Below are 23194 nucleotides of genomic sequence, written 5' to 3' on the forward strand. Positions count from 1 at the left end.
GAAAAAGGGCTAAAAAAAATAATGATTGGATTCCTCACATCCAAGTCATCCGCATTTTGAACATTTACCATCTGGCTGCTACAGAGCCCCAAACACCAGAAAAACCAGGCACACCTGCACTGTCTTGTTTGTCTTGTCCTGCACTGTTTGCACCAGGTCACACAGATGCACTTTATGTATCTAGGACTAACTTACTAAGTCCTTATAGCTCTGTCTTTGTTTTATGTATCACCATGATCCTGGAGAAACGTTGTCTTATTTCACTGTGTACTGTAACAGCTATATATGGTTGAAATGACAACAAAAGTTTCTTGACTTGACTTGACCATTACACAATAGCAATGTGCAATAAACATACATGTATTTATTTGTTACCAACTCCATCCTAGTACATCCCTGCATCTTATTCTATTCTATTCATTTCTATTCCGTTCTACCATCTATAGCACAAATGTGCATACAATTGATTACTTTTTCAAAGTAATTTTTTTGTTGTTTTATCTATTTGTATTTATATATGTGTATTTCAATTTTTGGTTTAAATTCTCATCTTGGGGGGGCACGGTGGCTTAGCGGTTAGCACGTTCGCCTCACACCTCCAGGGTCGGGGTTCGATTCCCGCCTCCACCTTGTGTGTGTGCAGTTTGCATGTTCTCCCCGTGCCTCGGGGGTTTTCCCCGGTACTCCGGTTTCCTCCCCCGGTCCAAAGACATGCATGGTAGGTTGATTGGCATCTCTGGAAAAATTGTCCGTAGTGTGTGATTGCGTGAGTGAATGAGAGTGTGTGTGTGTGCCCTGCGATGGGTTGGCACTCCGTCCAGGGTGTATCCTGCCATGATGCCTGAGAGAGGCACAGGCTCCCCGTGACCCGAGGTAGTTCGGATAAGCGGTAGAAGATGAATGAATGAATGAATGAATAAATGAATGAATGAATGAATGAATGAAATTCTCATCTTATTTTTCTCATCTCTGTGTTGTCTATGTGCACTGGAAGAAACAAACTCCTTGTCATGGCAAAAAATCTGCTGATTCTGATTCTGATTCGCCAACCATCAGGGAACTTATCTGTCTAGATACCGAATGTTAATGAGTGTATATAATACGTCAATATAAAACATTGTATGGTAATTCCGGGGGGGCGGGGGCGGGGGCGGGGGGGTTTAAACTAGACAGACGTTAAGGATGTAGCCCATGCGGAGTGACTGAAGACCACGTGACATGACGCGTCATTAACATGGCGACCCAGTGCTGAGACAGCAACGTCTGTCGCTTCGATACAAGCAGCGGCGACGTCGGCGGCAAGCTTCAGGCAGCAATTTGACACCTGCAGGAAAGCAGGACTTAGGCCGACAATGACGGCCTGAATCTCTGGAGCAAGAAATGAAAGAGCAACAAGCTGACTTAAATAAACGGCACACTGAGACAGAAAGCGCTACAACGAAGAGCATGTTTGTGTCTCGGGCGCTGGAGAAAATCCTGTCGGATAAAGAGGTGAAGCGAAGTCAACACAGCCAGCTGCGCAAGGCCTGTCAGGTGGCTCTGGGTGAGCTGTGTTTATATTTACACCAAGACTCTCACTAGCTACAAACAGCTGTCCACGGAAAGCTAACGCCTTCATCACAATAACAGGCTTCAGAAATGCACTTTTAGTTCAGCTCATGTGGCTAAAGTGTCGGGGTTTACAGGGCCTCGTCATTTCCTTGTTAACCTGTACTACATTAGGAACATGACTCCTTAAGGTTTATCTGCCAAACACTTTGCTTCAGTGTTGTTTCACAGCGTTTACACGGCTAGTCCTGGTCCTGGTCCTGGTCCTCACCCTCACCATGATGTGTCGTTTGCTACTCAGCTAGCAGTATTAGCTAACAGGCTAACAAGCTAACACGCTAACATCATCGCGGTCGTCTAGAAAGCTCTCGGGGATTTGTTTAGCTGTATATTTGTTTTCTGCGTTCGACACTCATTTGAGAATTGTCGTCAGTCGGTTCAGCTAACCGCATATCTTCTCCTTATCGCTCTTTGACTGCTGAATAAATAACGTGTACTGATTATTCTGGAGTCTTACATTAACACGGATGTCAGCTGATGGACCAATCGCATGAGAATACGTAGTGTTTCAGTAATCAGCTAAACGTAACGTTAATCAGTGAGTAGAGGATCTCTGACTGACCTGTATCCGTGTCTGAATCACTACAGTTATAGTTATTCAAGGGAAACGTGACCCTAAAACACGTTATATTTGTTTCTGGTGAAATATTTCTGATGTGCTTTTAGTGTCCCTGCAGCTCGTTTGTTGGTTATTGTTGTGTTTTGTTTTTCTTGTGAGAGTTTAGAGGTCAGAGTGGTTTGTGTGTCAAGCTGAGATCACAGGATACTTTGCCAGTAAGTCAGATTTTGCAGTTAGTGCTTATTTTCCAGTGGTGATCGAAGTCACGTTAAAAAAAGAAATGGCCAGTTTAGAAATAGTGAATACTTATTCAGGAAACACTTCAACTAGCACTTCTTTCCTTATCTTTTGCATTTAAAAAAACAAACAAACAAAAAACACCTTTGACACTTTTTCATTGTAACTTTGAACAAATGTTTTAAACTCATGGTATCTTAAGTATGTAACTTAGTGAGCCAGCATTAATGTATTCAATGTTAGAGATTTAAGCACTTATGTACGTCGCTCTGGATAAGGGCGTCTGCCAAATGCTGTAAATGTAGTGAATCCTGTACTCAAATTCCCTGCTGCACAGTGGCGCTGAGAGAGAAACTAGATTTAGTTTTTTTGTACTGAAACCTGTTCTGATCTGGTTGAGCGGAGAAGGTGAGACAGACTATTGTACTAAAGTGCTTCTGCATCTGTGTCTTTAGGTGGCAGCAGGACGTCAAGCAGAATTGATGGTTATGTAGGAAACCGATGTTAACAAAACTAAAACTAGACCCTAAGATAATCCTTATTGATAAAAGAAGTTAGAATAGCAACAATGAAAAGAATAAACTTGACATTTCTTAATAGACCACAGATCAAATTTCAAGTCTAAAAATTAACATGGGAGTTATTCAGGGTTGCCTGGCATTGATGTAAACGTACATGAGTGGTTTAGCTACTTTTACCCTAGCTCTCAGATGCATTCTATTAAAGGAGTTAACTGATACCGCTGAAGGTGTACTATCGTGTTTCCTGGTGACATTTCCAGACCTTTGATCTTTGTTTTGGAACGTCCTCCGAAAATAAATAAATAATCTCGGGGGTTAATATGACTGATGTAGTTCATTAATGAAGTTTTCATTACAGAATAACCTTGATAAACTGAGTGGGCTTTTGGTTCTGACTAAATGGCACAGCCGTGATGTTTGCACAGCAGTTTTCCCGGATTTGCAGTGCAAGGCTTACCTTGCGCACACAGTCCACCTATTCATTGGTGACTATCCTTAAAGCTCTTTTAGAATCTTGATAGAAATATGAAGTGAGACTTGTCTAAATTGTTCTTGGTTAAAAGATATTATCCCATTGATACTGACCTCTGAGAGGATCTGTAGCTGTAATACAACACTGTCTTTTAGTTAGTTCACAATATAGTGTTGTCCCAAGGTTTATACAGGATTTTTTATAATCAAAAATAGTCAAGTATTCTCACAACTTTTATTCAGACATTTCTTTTTATGTTTTTAGTGTCAATACTGAAATATTATATTGATGAATAACAAGTAGTGTTTTCATGGTACAGCAGTGAAAAGCTACCAAATGTGTAACTATGGTTTAGTCAGTGATCGAAAATATTAGCACCATTGCTGAACACTATTATATTAATCATATTGTGCTATTTTAAGTAAAGAGGTTCTATACTTCTTCAGTTTTAGTGATCCAGTTTTCTCCAAAATGACTTGCATTTCATTTCTCAACCAAATGCAGCACTCATCTGATGATCTATTACAAGAAATCAGGTTGCAATAGCTGTGGCTTTTCTTCATCTTATGAAATGAAGTATTGCTTAAGTTAAGCATGCAGTTGCGTGTAGATATCTATCTGCTACCGACGTAGAATACAAAAACCACAGTGCTCTGCTCCAGACTCAGCCTTTTACTAGGTTTTAGTTCATTATCGGCTTTACGTATGCCTGTGTGTATGCCTGTGTGTATGCCTGTGTGTATGCCTGTGTGTATGCCTGTGTGTATGCCTGTGTGTATGCCTGTGTGTATGCCTGTGTGTATGCCTGTGTGTATGCCTGTGTGTATGCCTGTGTATACGGTGGATGTGCGGTGAGGGTGGGCGGTGTGGGCGGATGTGCGGTGTGTGTGTGTGTCGGGGTGGTGGGGGGTGGTGGTGGTATCAATGTGGCTGATTATCAATGTGAGCAATAACTTGCTGTTTTCCTCATGGTCATGTTGTTGGCTGTTTCTCTGCTTCATCTTGCTGAGCTAGCTGCTTTCTTTATTTGGTAGTTGGTTGGTTTTTGTTTAGCCTCAGATCAACGTAAATGATTTTGCTGGCTTTAAATCAAAGGGAGAGTGTGAACTGGAACATGTGCTGTAATAGGAAAATAAGTGAATGAGAGGTGATTATTTTCCTATGTCCTGAAATGATTGATTCCTCATATACAACAAGAACATCATAAAAATAAACTTCAGCATTTTATTTGTGGCTGTGAGTGTGGTCGAGCATCAGCCATGGACAGAGAAGAGCAGAACCCCAGTTCTAAGTTCATGATGATTCTTTCCTATATCTTAATACGATGATACAATTTTTGGTGAGCTTCTGTTTATTTAGTCCACATCCTTATAGAAAACTTAACAAACATCAGAACAAGTACCACATCATAACACCATGTCTATTCCGGACTTGCAGTTTTCACTTCCACAGGTTCCAGTTCACACTCCTTAGCTTGTGTGCGTGTCCGTGTCTGGTGTGCGTGCCCGTGTCTGTTGGTGTGCGTGCCCGTGTTTCTGTGTGCATGTGCCCACCCGCCTGTCTGTGTGCATGTGCCCACCCGCCTGTCTGTGTGCATGTGCCCACCCGCCTGTCTGTGTGCATGTGCCCACCCGCCTGTCTGTGTGCATGTGCCCACCCGCCTGTCTGTGTGCATGTGCCCACCCGCCTGTCTGTGTGCATGTGCCCACCCGCCTGTCTGTGTGCATGTGCCCACCCGCCTGTCTGTGTGCATGTGCCCACCCGCCTGTCTGTGTGCATGTGCCCACCCGCCTGTCTGTGTGCATGTGCCCACCCGCCTGTCTGTGTGCATGTGCCCACCCGCCTGTCTGTGTGCATGTGCCCACCCGCCTGTCTGTGTGCATGTGCCCACCCGCCTGTCTGTGTGCATGTGCCCACCCGCCTGTCTGTGTGCATGTGCCCACCCGCCTGTCTGTGTGCATGTGCCCACCCGCCTGTCTGTGTGCATGTGCCCACCCGCCTGTCTGTGTGCATGTGCCCACCCGCCTGTCTGTGTGCATGTGCCCACCCGCCTGTCTGTGTGCATGTGCCCACCCGCCTGTCTGTGTGCATGGTCTCTCTCTCGTTATGGAAAACTGAAAGCACAAAGTGTCAAAAATAAGTAGTCTGGGAGTGAGAATTGTCATGTGTTGTCTGCTAGTTCGACCCGCCTTCTCAACCTCCACATCCAATTGACAATATTGTCAAAAAAATCCATAAAAATCCATCTTTTGGATTTGTCGAGCAGAGTAGAGCATCAGCTATACAAGTCCTTCTGAATCAAAGGAAAAAATACAAAAACCATAATGTTTTTTTCTTGCAGCCGTCCGGATTATCAGAACTTATGACTTAATCAGAAAACTAAACTGTGCTATGAAAGCATTTGAAGGTTACATGTCCTGCCACTGATACAAGTGCCATCAGCTGGCCTGAAGCAAGTGTAGGAAAGTTGAAGTAAGAATGGAGTCATTACTAAACATGAGGCTTGGTGTTCTATAAACAGTGGTCATAAAACAGACACACAAATTTAATAATGCATCATCCTATCCTTAGCAGAAGATTGTAGCAGATCGTTTAATAATATATGTAGCCACAAGCAACACTGTGGCCCATCATTGGCCAACAGCACAGACCCAAATACATACATGCACACATCCTAAGAGAAAGGGAAAGCACTTGTGCTTGATTATAGATGATATATGTTGTTGTAGAATGATTCTTTGTGTGTTTATTGATCTGCTCATTAGTAATTCCACTTTTTTCCCTTTCAATTTTTCAGAGGAGATCAAACTTGAGCTTGAAAACCAGAAGTAAGTCCATCATCTTCTCTACTCTCACTATTTCTTCCCATGGCTTTTAGCTAAAGATATATGTAAGTTGAATATTATTGAAAACACCTGCATGTGGATTTCTGGAACATATGTTCTAGTCTTGTGTAGGAATGCGTTGATACTGATGCTGATTTCAGGTTTCAGTCGGATACCATGCTCATTTACTCATACCTGTAAATGTTCTGATACCAACAACCCCATGCCAGGTGATACTATGTGACACACATCTACCGAACAGATGACATGAAATAAAAGTAATTAGGTGGATTATGATTTAATGCTTGAAACCAAGCAGACCACAAAAGATCGACAAAAATCTCAAGAGTAGGATCTACAGCGTCTTTATCCAATACTTCTACTTCTATTAATAATGATAATTAATGCTAATATTCGGGCATATATTTATCCAACCCAAGGATGGTAAACACACATCTTCATCTGAAAAAACACAGGATGGTTATCAGTATGGGGTGAAGAAAACTATTGTGTGGAAATTGCTTGAGCGACTCCTTTATAATCAGAAAGCTTCAGCACTGAGTAAAGAGAGGAAGGAGGAAACGGACAAGGCTATGTGGAAGTAAATTCCATAACACTGATGGATGTCACCTATTTGAGGAAAGTCTGACTCTAGGGATTGATGGGTACATTGACACTACAGCTCAGTCAAATAAATTTTACCATCACACATACAGCTTGTGTATCACTGCATGTTGCCAGTGGCTGTATTTTTAAGTTGCTGGTAGGTGCATCTACTACTGGTTGCCATAGTAATGATGTTTATTATCGAGTGGTGCAGCCAGCATTTAAATACTCTCTAATAAATATGCTGTTTAAATGTCATGTATTTACTACATGGAGTTCATCACCAGCAAAGATAACATGTATTTGTAGTCTGAAAAATGCTATGAATGCATCAGTACTCTTATATGCAATGTACTCATCTGTATATCTGTACTGTGTGTTTATCTGTAGTGTGTGTGTATGTGCTGAAATTGTTCCTGAACAATTCATTGCCATTGTTATGATTGTTTATGATAAAAGAAACACAATGCTGTACTCGTTTAACTATTTGTTTGATATTGATATCTATCAGGGATGGTACCGTGGTCCCTCCAAAAGCTAATTACATCGAAGCCGACAAGTATGTTTTACCCTTTGAGCTGGCATGTCAATCAAAGTCTCCACGCATTGTCAGTACGTCGTTGGATTGCTTACAGGTATTGTGCATTCTCATACCCAGTTTGTTACTGGTTTACACTGGTTTATAGAAATTAGAGACTATTAAATGCAGACCATATTTTTGTGTGTGAAATGTTTCTAACCCTGAACTTCCTGTGCCCTGTAGAAACTTATTGCTTATGGCCATATCACGGGCAATGCCCCAGACAGCGGTGCACCAGGAAAGCGGCTGATCGACCGACTGGTGGAGACGATCTGCAACTGTTTTCAGGGTCCGCAGACCGATGAAGGAGTGCAGCTCCAGATTATCAAAGTGAGAGCTCCCTATGATTTACTGATTTAAAATTTTAATTACTTGCCAGATGGATAGCAGGAGATGATCCTGTAAAGGTCACTGGTGTGATGAACAGTAGGCTTGCAGGATAAACACAAAAGAAGGAACTTAATAATGTCACTCGACATTTTATAATCCCTTTCAGTTAGACATCTCCAAGATCACACCAGTCTTTGTAGCATAGTTAAGGCAGATTAAATCACTATCAGATTCTATTAGATTAGTTAGCACTAATAAAATGCAAGGTGTAGTGAACAATTTTGCAAAAGCTTTGCCGAAAAAGCTATTTTGAAAGCCAAAATTCAAACAAATGCAGCCCTTCCCTTGAGTGTTCCTTTGAAAGCCTCACCTCCAAAACACATGAACGCCTGAACTCTAGTGCAGATATTGGTACATATTATTCATAATATGTTTAAAATAATTCTTACTATATGATAAACAAAATGTTTTAACTTAACCTTATGTTTAAATGACTGTAGATGCTAAAACAATAGTTTGTTTACATTCTGGTTTCCTTATTGCTGTTACTGTTTGCTCGCGCAGGCTCTCCTCACTGCAGTCACGTCTCCTCATATAGAGATTCATGAAGGGACAATTCTGCTGACTGTGCGCACCTGCTACAACATCTACCTGGCCAGCCGTAACCTGATCAACCAGACCACAGCCAAGGCCACACTAACTCAGATGCTCAATGTTATTTTTACACGCATGGAGAGCCAAGCGGTCAGTATAAACTCTTAGTATTAACAGTGCTTGCAGTTTAAGTAAGGAATAAAACACTTCATGTATTTTAATATTAGAAAATGAACTGTATTTAGAGAGGAGATGTCAATGACTAGGATGATGGACTTGAATTCAAATCCTAAGACCACCAAGCTGCCACTGCTGTGCTTGTTGAGATTTCCTGTTATAGTTGCATGCATGTTGTAGGCTCTCGAGGCCCAGGAAGCAGAGAAAGAAAGGCAGCGGCTTCACGTCCCAAATCCTGTCCAAACCTCACAAAACAATTCGCCTACACCAGGAGTGTGTGCGTCCCCACAGAACGGCCCTCCAGAGCCGTGTATGAGCCCTCCTGAACTCTCATCCACACCCCCTACTCCTCAGAACAACTCCATCAACGGACAGTCAGAGAGACCATTAACAGAAGAGGAAGCGGCTGCACAAGTACAGAATACAACCCAAACTTCTCAACAAGGTGCTTTTTTATGTCATGCAAACTAAAAACTCTGACCATATGCCCATTGTTTGTGATGTATGTTTATTTATTTTGGTTGCTAATATTCTGTTTATGTATTGGTCCAGAACTGCAGGAGTCAGATCCACTGGAACAGAGGGTTGGTGATGGAGAGGAGGGTCGTATGGTGGCTGAGATGGAGCGAGTCTCAGAGGCTCAGGAGGAGGCAGAGCCAGACAGTGGCCTGGGAGAGAGCTCTGTGGAGGGAGGTGAGGGCCTTTCCAGTGTAAACATTCAATTTAGGACATGAAAATGTAATGTTGTTGAACGTTCCATATCACAATAATTACATATTTTAATCATGGTCACAACCATGCTTTTAATGTCTAAACCCCTAGCCACAAAAGTGAGTATACCCCTAAGTGAAAATGTCCAAATTGGGCCCAAAGTGTCAATATTATGTGGGGACACCATTATTTTCCAGTGCTGTCTTAACCCTCTTGGGCATGGAGTTCACCAGAGCATCACAGGTTGCCACTAGAGTCTTCTTCCACTCCTCCATGATGACATCACAGAGCTGATGGATATTAGAGACCTTGCACTCCTCCACCTTCCATTTGAGGATGACCCACAGATGTTCAATTGGGTTTTGGTCTGGAGACATGCTTGGCCAGTCCATTACCTTTACCCTCAACTTCTTTAGCAAGACAGTGGTCGTTTTGGAGGTGTGTTTCGGGTCGTTATCATGTTGAAATACTGCCCTGTGACCCAGTCTCTAAAGGGAGGGGGATCATGCTCTGCTTCAGTATGTCAAATACAGCTGGCATTCATGGTTCCCTCAGTGAACTGTAGCTCCCCAGTGCCGGCAGCACTCATGCAGCCCCAGACCATGACACTCCCAACACCATGCTTGACTGTAGTCAAGAGACACTTGTCTTTGTACTCCTCACCTGGTTGCCACTACACGCTTGACACATTCTGAACCAAACAAGTTTATCTTGGGCTCATCAGACCACAGGATATGGTTCCAGTAATCCATGTCTTTAGTCTGCTTGTCTTCAGCAAACTGTTTGCAGGCTTTCTTGTGCATCATCTTTAGAAGAAGCTTCCTACTGGGACGACAGCCATGCAGACCAATTTAATGCAGTGTGCGGCGTATGGTCTGAGCATTCATATGTCTACAGTATTTCCCAAACACAACCTCTGGATATGACGCTGACCACATGCACTCAACTTATTTTGTTGACCATGGTGAGGCCGGTTCTGAGTGGAACCTGTCCTATTAAACCGCTGTATGGTTTTGCTGCAGTTTAATTTCAGGGTCTTGGCAAGCTTCTTATAGCCTACGCCATCTTTATGTAGCGCAACAATCTTTTTTCAGATCCTCAGAGAGTTCTTTGCCATGAGGTGCCATGTTGAACTTCCAGTGACTAGTATGAGAGCGAGAGCGATAACAAGTGTGATAACATTTAACACACTTGCTTCCCATTCACACCTGAGACCTTGTAACACTGAGTCACATGACACCGGGGAGAGAAAATGGTTAATTGAGACAATTTGGACATTTTCACTTACTCACTTTTGTGGCCAGCTATTTAGACATTAATGGCTGTGTGTTGAGTTATTTTGAGGGGGCAGCAACTATACACTGTTATACAAGCTGTACACTCAGTACTATACATTGTAGAAAAGTGTCTTTCTTCGGTGTTGTCACATGAAAAGATATAATAAAATATTTACAAAAATGTGAGGGGTGTACTCACTTCTGTATATACGCAATAAAATATATAATAGAGCCAACATTTTCCTAAAATCTTCACCCATACAAAACTTTTAGTCCAAACTGACATTATTTATATGCCTGAAACGTTCACTTCAAGTAAACAATCAAAGCAACCTAAATTATATTTTATATATATATATATATATATATATATATATATATATATATATATATATATATATATATATATATATATATAAATTATATATTATATAACTTTTTAGAATAATGCATTATGCTTTCTAACCTTAGAACAAACAAAACAAATCTTTCTATACATCACAGATCCCACTTTGAGAAGCATGACTTTTGTGTTTTTAATCACGTTGTGAACATGGCATGTGTGATCTTTTATTAGTTCTACTATTTCTACTTCATTAGGCTTGGACCAGCATTCTGACTCCGAGTCCAAAGTGGCACTGCCTATGACCAGGACAGACACTCAGCAAATGAATGGTGTTGTGGATGACCAAACCTCTGTGTCCTCAGACATTCTGGTATAATTCAAATACGGTCATCTATTATTTGGGCCGTAGCCATCTCTAGCTTGACCCTTAAGCGTCGGAAATTTGCTAAATTATTATTGCTTTGTAATGCTTTCTTTCTCTTGCGGCTTCCAGTCAAGGTGACATTCTGTCTCAGTGTTATCTTGGTTTTTTTTTACAAGTCTCCTTGCACTTACTCAGCCCTTTGTTTTTTGAACTCACGGGATATGCTTTGCCAGGACATTACCTTTCTTCTCTTCATTGAAAAGCTATTTATGCTACACTTAATTCCCCAGCTTAGTCTACAGCTCTAAACAAACTTACATTTGAAGCCCACAAGGATTAACACATTGGTTTGTACCAGAAAGAGGACAGAAATCCTGATTTTATTAAACTTTTTTCTTCTTCTTCTTTTCTTTTTAGATGATGTGACAATATAATTCGAACTACAAACCTTGATAGAAATTTTAGCTCTGTATTTGTGCTATCGTTCTTCTATCATTCCTATCACTTACTGTCTTGTCTCTAGAAAAAAGTCCCAACAGTGAAACAAACATTTGCATAAAAGCAGCAAATATTTATTGACTGCATCGAAAACTGTTTGGCTTTCATTATACCGCTTCGAATAAATTGCTTTTCAGTAATGGGAAAATGTTTTAAAAAAATGACTGTTAAGATTGTAAATTTGTTATGGTAGATGCACTCTTGTTCATAAAAATGCTGTCTAAAGGCCAGGGCATGAGAAATCCTGACGAGTGCAAGATGATTATAATCATCATGCAGTCATATAGTCAGCATAGTCTTAAAAAAACTATGCCAAGGAACACCCAACGAAACAATGGCGTGTGCTCACTGGCGTCACAGGTTTTGTAGCTTCTGAAACATCTTTAGGTGGCGCTTACAGTTGATATAGAGGTATTTTGACATACCAGATGATTCCTCAGACAAACTTCAAATAAACCAGACTAGCATTTTTATTTTAAATATCATGCAAAATATCTTTTTTTTTTTTTCTTTTTAGAATATGAGACAGTATAGTTTGATCTACAAACCTTGATAAATTGTAGCTCAAATTAGACATTTCCTTTAAAATGTTTTTAATAAACTGGCTATAATAAATATAAAAGATATGTATACAATAAATAAACAAAGCAAACTAATTTGTATAAATGCCTTCAAATGAGCCCTTATTACTGATGCAGAACTGGAAATAATGTATATAATGTTCATGCCTTATGTGTGCAGGAGACTGAAGCACTTCAGAGTACACAGACAGCAGCCCGCTTCTCACACATCCTACAGAAAGACGCTTTCCTGGTTTTCCGTTCCCTTTGCAAACTATCGATGAAGCCGCTGGCTGATGGCCCACCAGACCCTAAGTGGGACATTAATCCTTTTTCTCTTTCCTCCACAGGGCAAATAGTTTACACTGAAACCTGCATAGAAATAAATGCACAGAAATTTCTGGCAGGATTGTATAAACTAACAGCTTATCTGGATATTTTTAACGATAAATGCATTTCATATAGTGTCTTGGATTAAATGCTAGTGACTAACAATTCCAGTTACACATGTCGGACTGCTAGATGTTACGAAATATGAGCATGAAGACGCACGCCTGTAGTGAAGCTAGAGTTTCTAAATGGTCTTTCAAGTTTTCAAGTACCAGTTAGAGGTGTATTTCAGCTTTGTGATTTTGTGCTTCAGAAAGCGTGGATGATTTAAAGTGCACCAATAATTGTAAAATTATTGTCCTATACGAACACTGAGCCAGCACAGTTTTCCTTTTTCTCACTAGACGTTTCTGACCCACATAATTTAAAAGGTGTAAATGATCTTAGAGTTCACAGGTAGCACACCCAGATAGGTCTTTGAACATCTGTGTAAAAAACACTGATAAGATCTAAGTTTGCTATTCAGCTAGCTGCTACAGTGATTTGGCCTCTGGCAAATGGTTAGATTATTTAAGATCCTATTTAACATTTAGTGATTAAAAATGTTGCACTGAAACATACCTTTTGAAACCTCAGTAAGTGCTATAGTGCTCCATAATATTCTTATTTTTTTTACTTTACACTGTTATGGTTTTAAGGTGCTATTGGTACATATATACATGCGTGTATATATATAAACACACACACACACACATCTGGCATGAGAACAGTAAACATTTAAATAGTAAGGATTTACATAGTACTTGAGTAAGAGGCAGTAATTAGAAAGACATGTCTCTACTTTCAGTCTCTGAAGGCCAGAAGTGTGCCAAGAATCTATTAATCATTTTTGATCATGACTTTGCGTTGTAACGTGGGCAGTATCAGCAGAACAGCATGCTATCACTTTTGTAACTGTAATATCTCTAAGGTCAGGAAGCAGGCATTTGGTGTGTCATGAAAGTTCCTTCTCTCAGTCCCAAAATGTGGACCAAGGAGCTAAACATTTATTTCTGTAATGTTTATGTATACTTTTTTATTAAGTGGGGATATTTATCATTCTCTGACTCTTAGGTCTCATGAGCTTCGCTCTAAGGTGGTCTCACTTCAGTTGCTGCTGTCAGTGCTCCAGGGGGCCGGTCCTGTGTTTCGCACACACGAGATGTTTGTGAACGCTATCAAGCAATACTTGTGTGTGGCACTGTCTAAAAACGGAGTCTCATCTGTGCCTGAGGTGTTTGAACTCTCCCTAGCCATCTTCCTCACCCTGCTGTCCCACTTTAAAGTACACCTTAAGATGCAGATTGAGGTAAGACATGGTGGATAAAGGTATTAGCTGTCAATTGATCATATCTGCAGAATTGGATACAAACTTGATGGCTTCTCTTTGGCTTTTGTCAGGTGTTTTTCAGAGAGATTTTCCTGACTATTCTAGAAACTACTACCAGCTCTTTTGAGCACAAGTGGATGGTCATCCAGACACTGACTCGCATTTGTGCAGGTACTCACGTGGCTTCTTTGACTACGACCTGATTTCATTAGTGAATTAGCACATATTAATTATGCTAGCATGTATTGCACGTCTTTCCTCTTCTCTCACAGATGCCCAGTGTGTAGTGGATATCTACGTGAACTATGACTGTGACCTAAATGCGGCAAATATCTTTGAGCGGCTGGTGAATGATCTGTCAAAAATTGCTCAAGGTCGGAGTGGGCAGGAGCTGGGAATGACTCAGCTGCAGGTAATTTCTTCAGTCTGTGTACTATTATTGACTTTACTGCACTCAGAGACAGCTAAATTTTAAAGTCTTTCATTAAAACTTATATGTACAGTACAGTGAATTGTGAGGCAGTCTACTCGGGGAAAGCCCATAAAAAGTCATAAGCTAAATTGCAGCTTATGAATCACTTTTCAGGCTGGTTTAAATGGCTAAACTAGATATCAGACTCCCTTTCTGATATAGTAGCCGTCTTAACTACAAGCTACTATTTAAAACTAGGCATCACTGAAACTACTTTGTTTTTTGATGTATGCATTTGTTTGTGTAGCTACTTTATTGTGTAGTATACAGTTGTATTAAGGTTTTAAAACTACTTATCATCATCATCATCATCATAATCATCATCCAGAAAAGGGGTAAATAGCTAGCTTGTTACTGAAAATAGCTCATTTTTTTTCTAATTAACCAGTGGCAACACTACTTGTAGTCCACAAGACTGGTGGCTGGATAGCTGTGTGCCAGATAGCAAAACAGACCTAAATCTAACGTAATCGTATGAAAGTCAGATACGTCTGTGATAGTTAGAAATGTCTTTTTTTCCTCCCATCTTCTCATCCCAGGAGCTGAGTTTACGCAAGAAAGGATTAGAATGCCTGGTGTCTATTCTGAAATGCATGGTGGAGTGGAGCAAAGACCTGTATGTCAACCCTAACCTGCAGGCCAATCTAGGTGAACAAACATGCTTTGTAGTATATTTAAGGATTTTCTCTTACCATATTGTGTCTGCATGGTGGACGAAATCACCTTCGGTGCTTTAAATGTCTGCACTGATGGACTCTGCTGTGTTTTGGTGTGTGTATAGGTCAGGAGCATCAGGCTGAAGGAGAAGGAGTAGAAGCTAAACTCCCTGAACACTTGTCCTCTCGCAGAGACAGTGTCGGCTCTCAGGACTCAGCCGTGTCCTCCAGCGTTCAGGCTTCCCAGCCTGACCATCCTGAACAGTATGAGGTTATCAAACAGCAGAAAGAGATTATTGAGCATGGCATTGAGCTGTAAGTCTTTCATTGCTGTATGTTTTTCTTTCATTATTAATATATTTTAGCTTGTTTTGAAAAGTAATGTCTTTTATTTCAATCGTGTTCTGGCTAGATTTAATAAAAAGCCCAAGAGGGGTGTGCAATACCTACAGGAACAAGGCATGCTGGGATCCTCTGCAGAGGACATCGCTCAGTTTCTGCACCAGGAGGAGAGGCTCGATACAGTAGGTGTATTTATTTTCTATGCCTTTGCTTTGATCTGGAATGTTCTCAGCTCATCTCTTGCCCCCTTTGTTAAGACTCAAGTTGGGGAGTTCCTTGGTGAGAACGCCAAGTTCAATAAGGAGGTGATGTACTGCTACGTAGACCAGCTTGACTTCTGTGGCAAGGATTTTGTGTCGGCATTGCGCACGTTCCTCGAAGGCTTCAGGTTGCCAGGAGAGGCACAGAAAATCGATCGGCTCATGGAGAAGTTTGCAGCACGCTATCTAGAGTGCAATCAGGGGTGAGGGTCTAGCAGAGTCCACCAGGAATACAGCACATCTGTTTATCAACAGCCTACAGATTAAATAATTGACACAGTTTTCTGTCTCATACTTATTCATATTTTTTTCCCACTTATGGCCCACTTGTTAGTGAAGGTTGTTCCTTTTGCACTGACCTTCAGCTGTTTGTTTCCAGGCAGACTCTGTTCGCTAGTGCTGACACGGCCTATGTGCTCGCGTACTCCATCATCATGTTAACCACCGATCTGCACAGCCCACAAGTGAGTTTAAAGAACATGGGATTAGTTTCATCTTCCTTTTTGTCTGAAAAGTCTTTATTTTATTTCTGATTAGTAGATTGTTTGCTTAATGAGTACGTTTTACATCTCAGGTGAAGAGCAAAATGACAAAAGAACAGTACATTAAAATGAACCGTGGCATTAATGACAGTAAGGATCTGCCTGAGGAGTACCTTTCCTCTATTTATGATGAAATAGCAGGAAAGAAGATTGCCATGAAGGAGAGTAAAGAGTACTCCATCACCCCAAAGTCTAACAAGCAGGGTAAGTGCTTTTTTCAGTGTGATTGAGTGGAATTTTCTTTTACCCAGTGCTTTTATTGCATCTCTTATGTAGACTTAATAAATGTGTTTTAACATATTTAGTAGTATTTTTTTCATTTATTTAAATTTTTCTGAGCAGGAAACTAATCAAATAAGGCTACTTATTCCTAGCAGGTGTAGCTAGTGAGAAACAGAGACGGCTGCTGTATAATGTGGAAATGGAGCAGATGGCTAAGACAGCTAAAGCCCTGATGGAAGCTGTGAGCCACGCTCAGGCTCCTTTCTTCAGCGCCACCCACCTAGAGCATGTCCGCCCAATGTTTAAGGTACCAGACTTTTCCCTCTTCCCTTCCCCCTTTTTAAACCGTACTGCATCTGGGGTGGCTCGATTGTGAGACATTTGTCTAGCTCTGTTTTTTTAAGCTTTACTCGATTCAGCTTTACAATGTAGAAAATATGTTTTTCAGTCTAGGCATAGTGGAAAAACAAATGATGTTTGTATATTACAGTTGGCATGGACACCCCTGTTGGCAGCGTTCAGTGTGGGCCTGCAGGACTGTGATGACCAGGAGGTGGCGTCTCAGTGTCTGGAGGGAATCCGTTGTGCCATCAGGATTGCCTGCATTTTCAGCATGCAGGTGAATTCAACACACTGCAGACTAATCAGAATATTTATATCTCTTTATTTTTACCTTTATCTTTATCTACTAGACCTTTCACTCTTATGTGTATGGTGTGTGTGCAGCTGGAGCGTGATGCATATATTCAGGCCTTGGCCAGGTTTACACTGCTCACTGCTAGCTCCAGCATTACAGAGATGAAGCAGAAGAACATTGACACCATTAAGACCCTCATCACTGTAGCACACACTGACGGGAACTACTTGGGCAACTCCTGGCATGAGGTGATCATAACACTACAGCTCAGCAGTCCATTTTGGATCTTGTTAACTGTTTAGCCATGAAATAAAGTAATCATTTCACACATGATCTGATATCTTCTACTCACTTATATAGATTCTGCAGTGTATCAGTCAGTTAGAACTGGCTCAGCTGATTGGCACAGGAGTAAAGACACGCTATATCTCCGGTGTTGTCCGAGACCAGGGAGGAAGCATTAAGGGCTTTCCCACAGGCGGAGAAGAGTTTATGCCTCTTGGTTTAGGTAAGCCAGTGTGTGAACATGTTTATTGTTCTTAAGGTGACTTTGCACTTATTGCTCTATTTGCAGAGTTTGAATGAACACAATAGTTACTTTGGGTTTGTTTGCTGTTTGAATTGGTTTGAAAAAGGTAAACACACAAACTCATTTTTTTCCTGTAAAAAACTCACAAAAATTACTTAGAGTGGAGAGAACCGAGCCGACTCTAAAAATTAATTAATAGCGAATCATATCGAACATTTTATGTCTGCATCCTTCTTATTTTTTTGTTGGGTTAAATCTCAAGAACATATCAAATGTCTAAATAACTGCACCAAAGAAAAAGAGGAAAACACACCAGGAATAAAAGCTACATATGTGAAAACATCATAAGACAAACGTTTCGTGGCATTATGTTAAGAACTTTTGAAGATTTGTATTTTTAAGCCTCAATAGTATGATTTGTCTTTGTACTATTTTTCAGTGTATTGTTTGTGACTTTATTTTTGACCTATCACAGGCACACTGGTTGGAGGTCCAGACAGACGTCAGATGGCTCACATTCAGGAGTCAGTGGGGGAAACCAGCTCCCAGAGTGTAGTGGTAGCAGTGGACCGGTGAGAGAACAATGACTGCAGAAAAGCTGTATATTTAATGCTTTTTTGTGTTTAACTCATTATCCATTTTTGTTCTCCAGAATTTTCACAGGATCCACCAGGCTTGATGGAAATGCAATTGGTATGAGCATATGTTTACAGTCGACTGAATTGTCACCATTTCTGGCTTTATTCCTGCATATTTAGTCCCTGTATTTATTTGTTTGGAGTTATCTGGAGTTAATTGTGTAGCTTTATATTAGATCTTAAACTTAAACCCATAACATTTTTATATTTGGTTATACCCTTGAGTTCTTTAATATACATAGCAGCACTGAAAAATTCATGTGTTCAAATCACACTTAAATTATGAACTTTTTTCTCCAGTTGACTTTGTGCGCTGGCTATGTGCGGTGTCAATGGATGAACTGGCTTCTGCTCACCAGCCACGCATGTTCAGCCTGCAGAAGATTGTGGAGATCTCCTACTATAACATGAACCGCATCCGACTGCAGTGGTCCCGCATTTGGCAGGTCATAGGAGACCACTTCAACAAGGTCCACTACATCTCTGCTTCCAATGGATTTATCATTTCTAGTCTTTGATTTCTTAAGCTGTAGTAGTTAATTTCTGACGTGTCCACACCATTCATGCTTTTTTTTGTTGTTTTATTTAAAAATTTTAAATTAATAAAATAAAAGGTCGGCTGCAACCCTAACGAGGATGTGGCCATCTTTGCTGTTGACTCTCTGAGACAACTTTCCATGAAGTTTTTGGAGAAAGGAGAGTTGGCCAACTTCCGCTTCCAGAAGGACTTCCTTAGGCCGTTTGAGCACATTATGAAGAAGAACAGGTTTGTGAAACTGAATCCACTGAAATCAATGATAATCGCAGAGCAGTGGTTTTACTTTGATTTCTCTCTTTTTTTTTTCTTTTTCTTTTTCTTTTTCTTTTTTTTCCCCCTCATGAAGATCTCCAACAATCCGGGACATGGTGATCCGCTGTGTAGCTCAGATGGTGAACTCACAGGCAGCGAACATCCGCTCAGGCTGGAAGAACATCTTCTCTGTGTTCCACCAGGCAGCATCAGACCACGATGAGTCCATAGTGGAGCTTGCCTTCCAAACCACAGGACACATTGTCAGTGAGTGTCAGCAACTCCTCATCTAAAAGGAATTATTTGAATAATATTTTAGTAAAAGTGCTTTAAATGTACTTATTGCCTTTCCACTCATTTTCTCCCCATTTCACTTCTTAGTGAAAACGTTTCAGCAGCACTTTGCTGCAGCCATCGACTCATTCCAGGATGCAGTAAAGTGTCTGTCTGAGTTTGTATGCAATGCTGCGTTCCCTGACACTAGCATGGAAGCCATCCGGCTCATTCGACACTGTGCCAAATATGTGTCTGACAGACCACAGGTGAGCACTCACACTTTACTGTAGCACACGAGTGATCTACTGGAGACCAGATCACTTTTCTATGCTGTTTCTCAATGTCAACCTGCACAGGTACTGAGAGAGTACACTAGTGATGACATGAACGTTGCTCCTGGTGACCGGGTGTGGGTGCGAGGCTGGTTCCCTATCCTGTTCGAGCTCTCCTGTATCATCAACCGCTGCAAGCTAGACATCAGGACCAGGTGAGCTGACCTGCTTCCAAAACTCCTTCAGGCACACTCTTACTGAAATTTAGGCTGTTTACATTGTGTGCATGTATGCATGTCTTCAGAGGGCTGACTGTGATGTTTGAGATTATGAAGAGTTATGGACACACTTTTGAGAAACACTGGTGGCACGACCTATTCCGCATCGTCTTCCGCATCTTTGACAACATGAAACTTCCAGAACAGCAGACTGAGGTGAACAAGTGTAGGCTAGGCCATTGGCCTTAAAAGTAAAACTTGTATTTAAAGTAATGCTTGTGCATGTTTGATTAACAAAACTCAAATTATGGCTGTCTAAAGGCAAATTTTAGGGGCCTAATAAATGTTTATACCAAAAATATGATTAGAATGGATTTTTAATTATTAAGCCAAACCTATTTGCATTTGTATGTTATATATTTGCATTATTGATTCCTTCTTAACTACAATTATTAGCTGGTGTCAGTTATTTACAAGATAAAAGCAGTACACATTTTTCTGTTACATCAATTTTCTGTATCTGTTCTTGTAATTTTTTTCCCTACAGCACAGATTTGGTATAGATTATTACATTGCTAGAAAGCCAGAGCATTCTTTTAAGATTTATCTCTCTGCTGCAAAATTAGTGACCTGTTTAATCCTTGCAATTCTTTCGAGAACAAATAACCAGCAAATATCAGACAGTCTCTGTTGTTCTTTTGTCTTCCACAGAAAACCGAATGGATGACCACTACATGTAACCATGCGCTCTATGCTATTTGTGACGTCTTCACGGAGTTCTACGAGCCGCTCAGCGAGGTTTTGCTGGTTGATGTTTTTGCTCAGCTGCAGTGGTGTGTCAGACAAGGTACAGCTTTCAAGTAGTCACCCAAACACACTCATTGCTACATGAGTTCATGCATTACATGGTATGTGACCTACAGAACATTGCTCATTAGTGATGCTCATCATGCTGGTGGTCACTTGTATAATGCAGAGGAAAGGTCAAAATCTTTATGGTGTTTTGCACTGGTTTAAAAAAAGCAAAACATAAACCTCACCCAAACAAGTAAATAAAAACTTGTGGTTCTGCTTCTATTTCATTTTCCACCATTTTGCAAGACAGTCAAAATGGAGCAAGTGTTTATATTAACATTATTTTGTTTGATTATCTGTTTAGTTAACACATTTATACAGGCCTCAATCAAATTTCTGGTGAAAGGATATTTTGTCAATAATAATAAAACCATAAATCTGCATATGACTGACTAAATCTGTTTAATGGAAAATGTCGTTATCGATGCAGTAAAAATGGTTGTGTTCATTCAAGTTAAGAGATAAAGCACCACAATGTTGTTTTTGATGACACAAATGCATGTCACTGTGCCAAACCTCCAACTGAAACAACTGCTACTGAAAATGTAGCCAGTAAAATAACCGCTCCAGATTTCTGGTGGCAAAAGTTCTTTTGCAGCTTTTACATGCTCTTTACTCTGTGTCCTTAGATAATGAGCAGCTAGCACGTTCAGGCACCAACTGCTTGGAAAACTTGGTTATCCAGAATGGAGAGAAGTTCAATGGGGAAGTTTGGGATATCACCTGTACTTGCATGCTGGAAATCTTCCAGTCTACCAGCCCTCATGCGTACGACACTTACACACGCTACTGTCTGCTTTCAGCTTAGTGATGAACATTTTATTTTAAATTCATCTTTCAGGATTGTACAAATCAGTAGCTTGTGCCAGAGACGGACAAGCAGGTTTCGTGACAACGCAATTTTTTTTATTCATTGTTCTTGCAGGAACATGTTCTCCACTCCCCTATGCGTATGAAATGTGCATACCTTAAAGTGGTGTGCACGTTAAAGCCGTAACTGTAGCACAAGCTACTGGTTCTGCATCTATCCACCTCCTATATTACACACACTTGTAGAACTGTTCTTACTACAGAGCCTTGCACAGTACGTGTTAATGCTAATAATATATTGATCTAGCATAACAGCTTGTGACTAAAAACATTTGAGGAGAAATTAAAGATGCTACCCAGAGACAAATATATTTCACTTGCAATGAGAGAATAGTATACCAAAGGTTATCCTATGTTATTACATTGGCACTTCTTTGGTGTTGTCAGTTAGGATTCTGGCCAATTACAACAATTACAGTACTGCTTGCCAAGTTACTAACTAATGAATTTATGATTTGGCCACCCCTGCATTTATTAATGATATTAATATTTATTTTATTTTTAACCATCTTGATTGTCTAATGCTAACAACAGGCTCATGAAGCCAGTTTGCGAGGCAGTTGTGTTACTGTATGAAATGCTTATAATTAAATACACCTGACCTGATGTGATTATTGTCCTTTTAATAGCTTGTTGACATGGAGACCAGCTGGGCAGGAAGAGGAGGTGGGAGATGGGAAACACATGGTGAGATGACTAACATAAGCAAATATCTCATACACACACATACACACAACATGAAAAAGATACATGGAGAAAATCATCAACAAATGGCACTCTGATGTTCATGTGCCAGTAACAATCTTGTTCTATGTCTTTTAACACTGACACACCTTTGTTAGAGATCACGTTAAACAAACTCTTTCTCACATGACATCCAATACAAACTGTTCTGTGTTTTTCAGGATGTGGAAATGGACTCTCAGTCTCAGAGCAGCTTTGAGAGGACACTGTCAGAGAGAGGACAGAGTCAAATGTCCACTGCTAGTGATGAGGCCTGGAGGGGAAAGCCCCATGCACGTAAGCAGTAAACATATCTTTTCTCACCTACTATGTTTACCATGAACTTCCTGTTCTCTCTGATACCATGGCATCATCTGGGGGTTCCCCCCCCAGTTTGCATGAAATCCATATTAACTGTGAGTAAATCTCACTTATCTCATTTTGTGCATTCTATTCTAAGGCTTTGTTGTCATACTCTGTTCTCCACCGCACATTAATTATACCCTGGAAAAAAATTACTATGATCTATAAACGTTATCAGTACTGTCTTTGATGTGATCACACAAGTAAATTTAAAAAGGAGGAAAGCCTTAAAAGGAAGTGTAGAAGAAACACGGGTACACTAGTAAAACTGTTTTACTAGTGTACAAGTATAAAATTAATAAACAGCGCACAAATTAATTAACTAACTAATATAGGAGTGATAGAATAGTGTTGTTGTTCTAAGGTCCTAATGACAAACACTTGCCAAATAAAGTGTAGATGGTCATGCAGGAGGAAATAACTCATCTTACCACATCCCTTCTCTCACGGGCTAAATCAATTACATCTTGACGTAAATTCAGGTTAAAATAGACAGAAAAATATACGAGGAGCTTCAGATGAATGGTCCCTGGTGGATGGATAAAGCAACAGTTAAACCCATGGT

The 23194-nt window shown here is 40.5% G+C and overlaps 1 protein-coding gene across 2 annotated transcripts in view; it reads left to right on the forward strand.

Annotated features, from left to right (window-relative positions):
• Positions 1–1210: 1210 nt before the first annotated feature.
• The window catches only part of arfgef2 (ADP-ribosylation factor guanine nucleotide-exchange factor 2 (brefeldin A-inhibited)), a 28795-nt gene continuing 6811 nt past the window's right edge, over positions 1211–23194 (forward strand). The window contains exons 1-34 of one of the 2 annotated variants that reach the window (XM_060893607.1): positions 1211–1543; positions 6195–6225; positions 7340–7463; positions 7592–7738; positions 8303–8482; positions 8690–8954; positions 9062–9202; positions 11098–11213; positions 12447–12580; positions 13709–13943; positions 14036–14135; positions 14237–14376; positions 14976–15084; positions 15218–15407; positions 15505–15616; positions 15692–15897; positions 16074–16158; positions 16269–16440; positions 16611–16765; positions 16949–17077; positions 17185–17343; positions 17456–17603; positions 18100–18196; positions 18277–18317; positions 18563–18732; positions 18877–19028; positions 19147–19319; positions 19434–19594; positions 19685–19815; positions 19905–20034; positions 20530–20665; positions 21303–21441; positions 22173–22230; positions 22449–22563. In XM_060893607.1, the coding sequence (XP_060749590.1) occupies positions 1381–1543; positions 6195–6225; positions 7340–7463; positions 7592–7738; positions 8303–8482; positions 8690–8954; positions 9062–9202; positions 11098–11213; positions 12447–12580; positions 13709–13943; positions 14036–14135; positions 14237–14376; positions 14976–15084; positions 15218–15407; positions 15505–15616; positions 15692–15897; positions 16074–16158; positions 16269–16440; positions 16611–16765; positions 16949–17077; positions 17185–17343; positions 17456–17603; positions 18100–18196; positions 18277–18317; positions 18563–18732; positions 18877–19028; positions 19147–19319; positions 19434–19594; positions 19685–19815; positions 19905–20034; positions 20530–20665; positions 21303–21441; positions 22173–22230; positions 22449–22563 (4744 nt within the window). In that variant the 5' untranslated portion in view covers positions 1211–1380. The remainder of the gene's footprint in view (positions 1544–6194; positions 6226–7339; positions 7464–7591; positions 7739–8302; positions 8483–8689; positions 8955–9061; positions 9203–11097; positions 11214–12446; positions 12581–13708; positions 13944–14035; positions 14136–14236; positions 14377–14975; positions 15085–15217; positions 15408–15504; positions 15617–15691; positions 15898–16073; positions 16159–16268; positions 16441–16610; positions 16766–16948; positions 17078–17184; positions 17344–17455; positions 17604–18099; positions 18197–18276; positions 18318–18562; positions 18733–18876; positions 19029–19146; positions 19320–19433; positions 19595–19684; positions 19816–19904; positions 20035–20529; positions 20666–21302; positions 21442–22172; positions 22231–22448; positions 22564–23194) is intronic. The other variant, XM_060893608.1, reaches the window with a different exon arrangement.

Source organism: Tachysurus vachellii, chromosome 19 (genome assembly GCF_030014155.1).
Source record: "Tachysurus vachellii isolate PV-2020 chromosome 19, HZAU_Pvac_v1, whole genome shotgun sequence".
In the NCBI taxonomy this organism is placed as follows: Eukaryota; Metazoa; Chordata; class Actinopteri; order Siluriformes; family Bagridae; genus Tachysurus; species Tachysurus vachellii.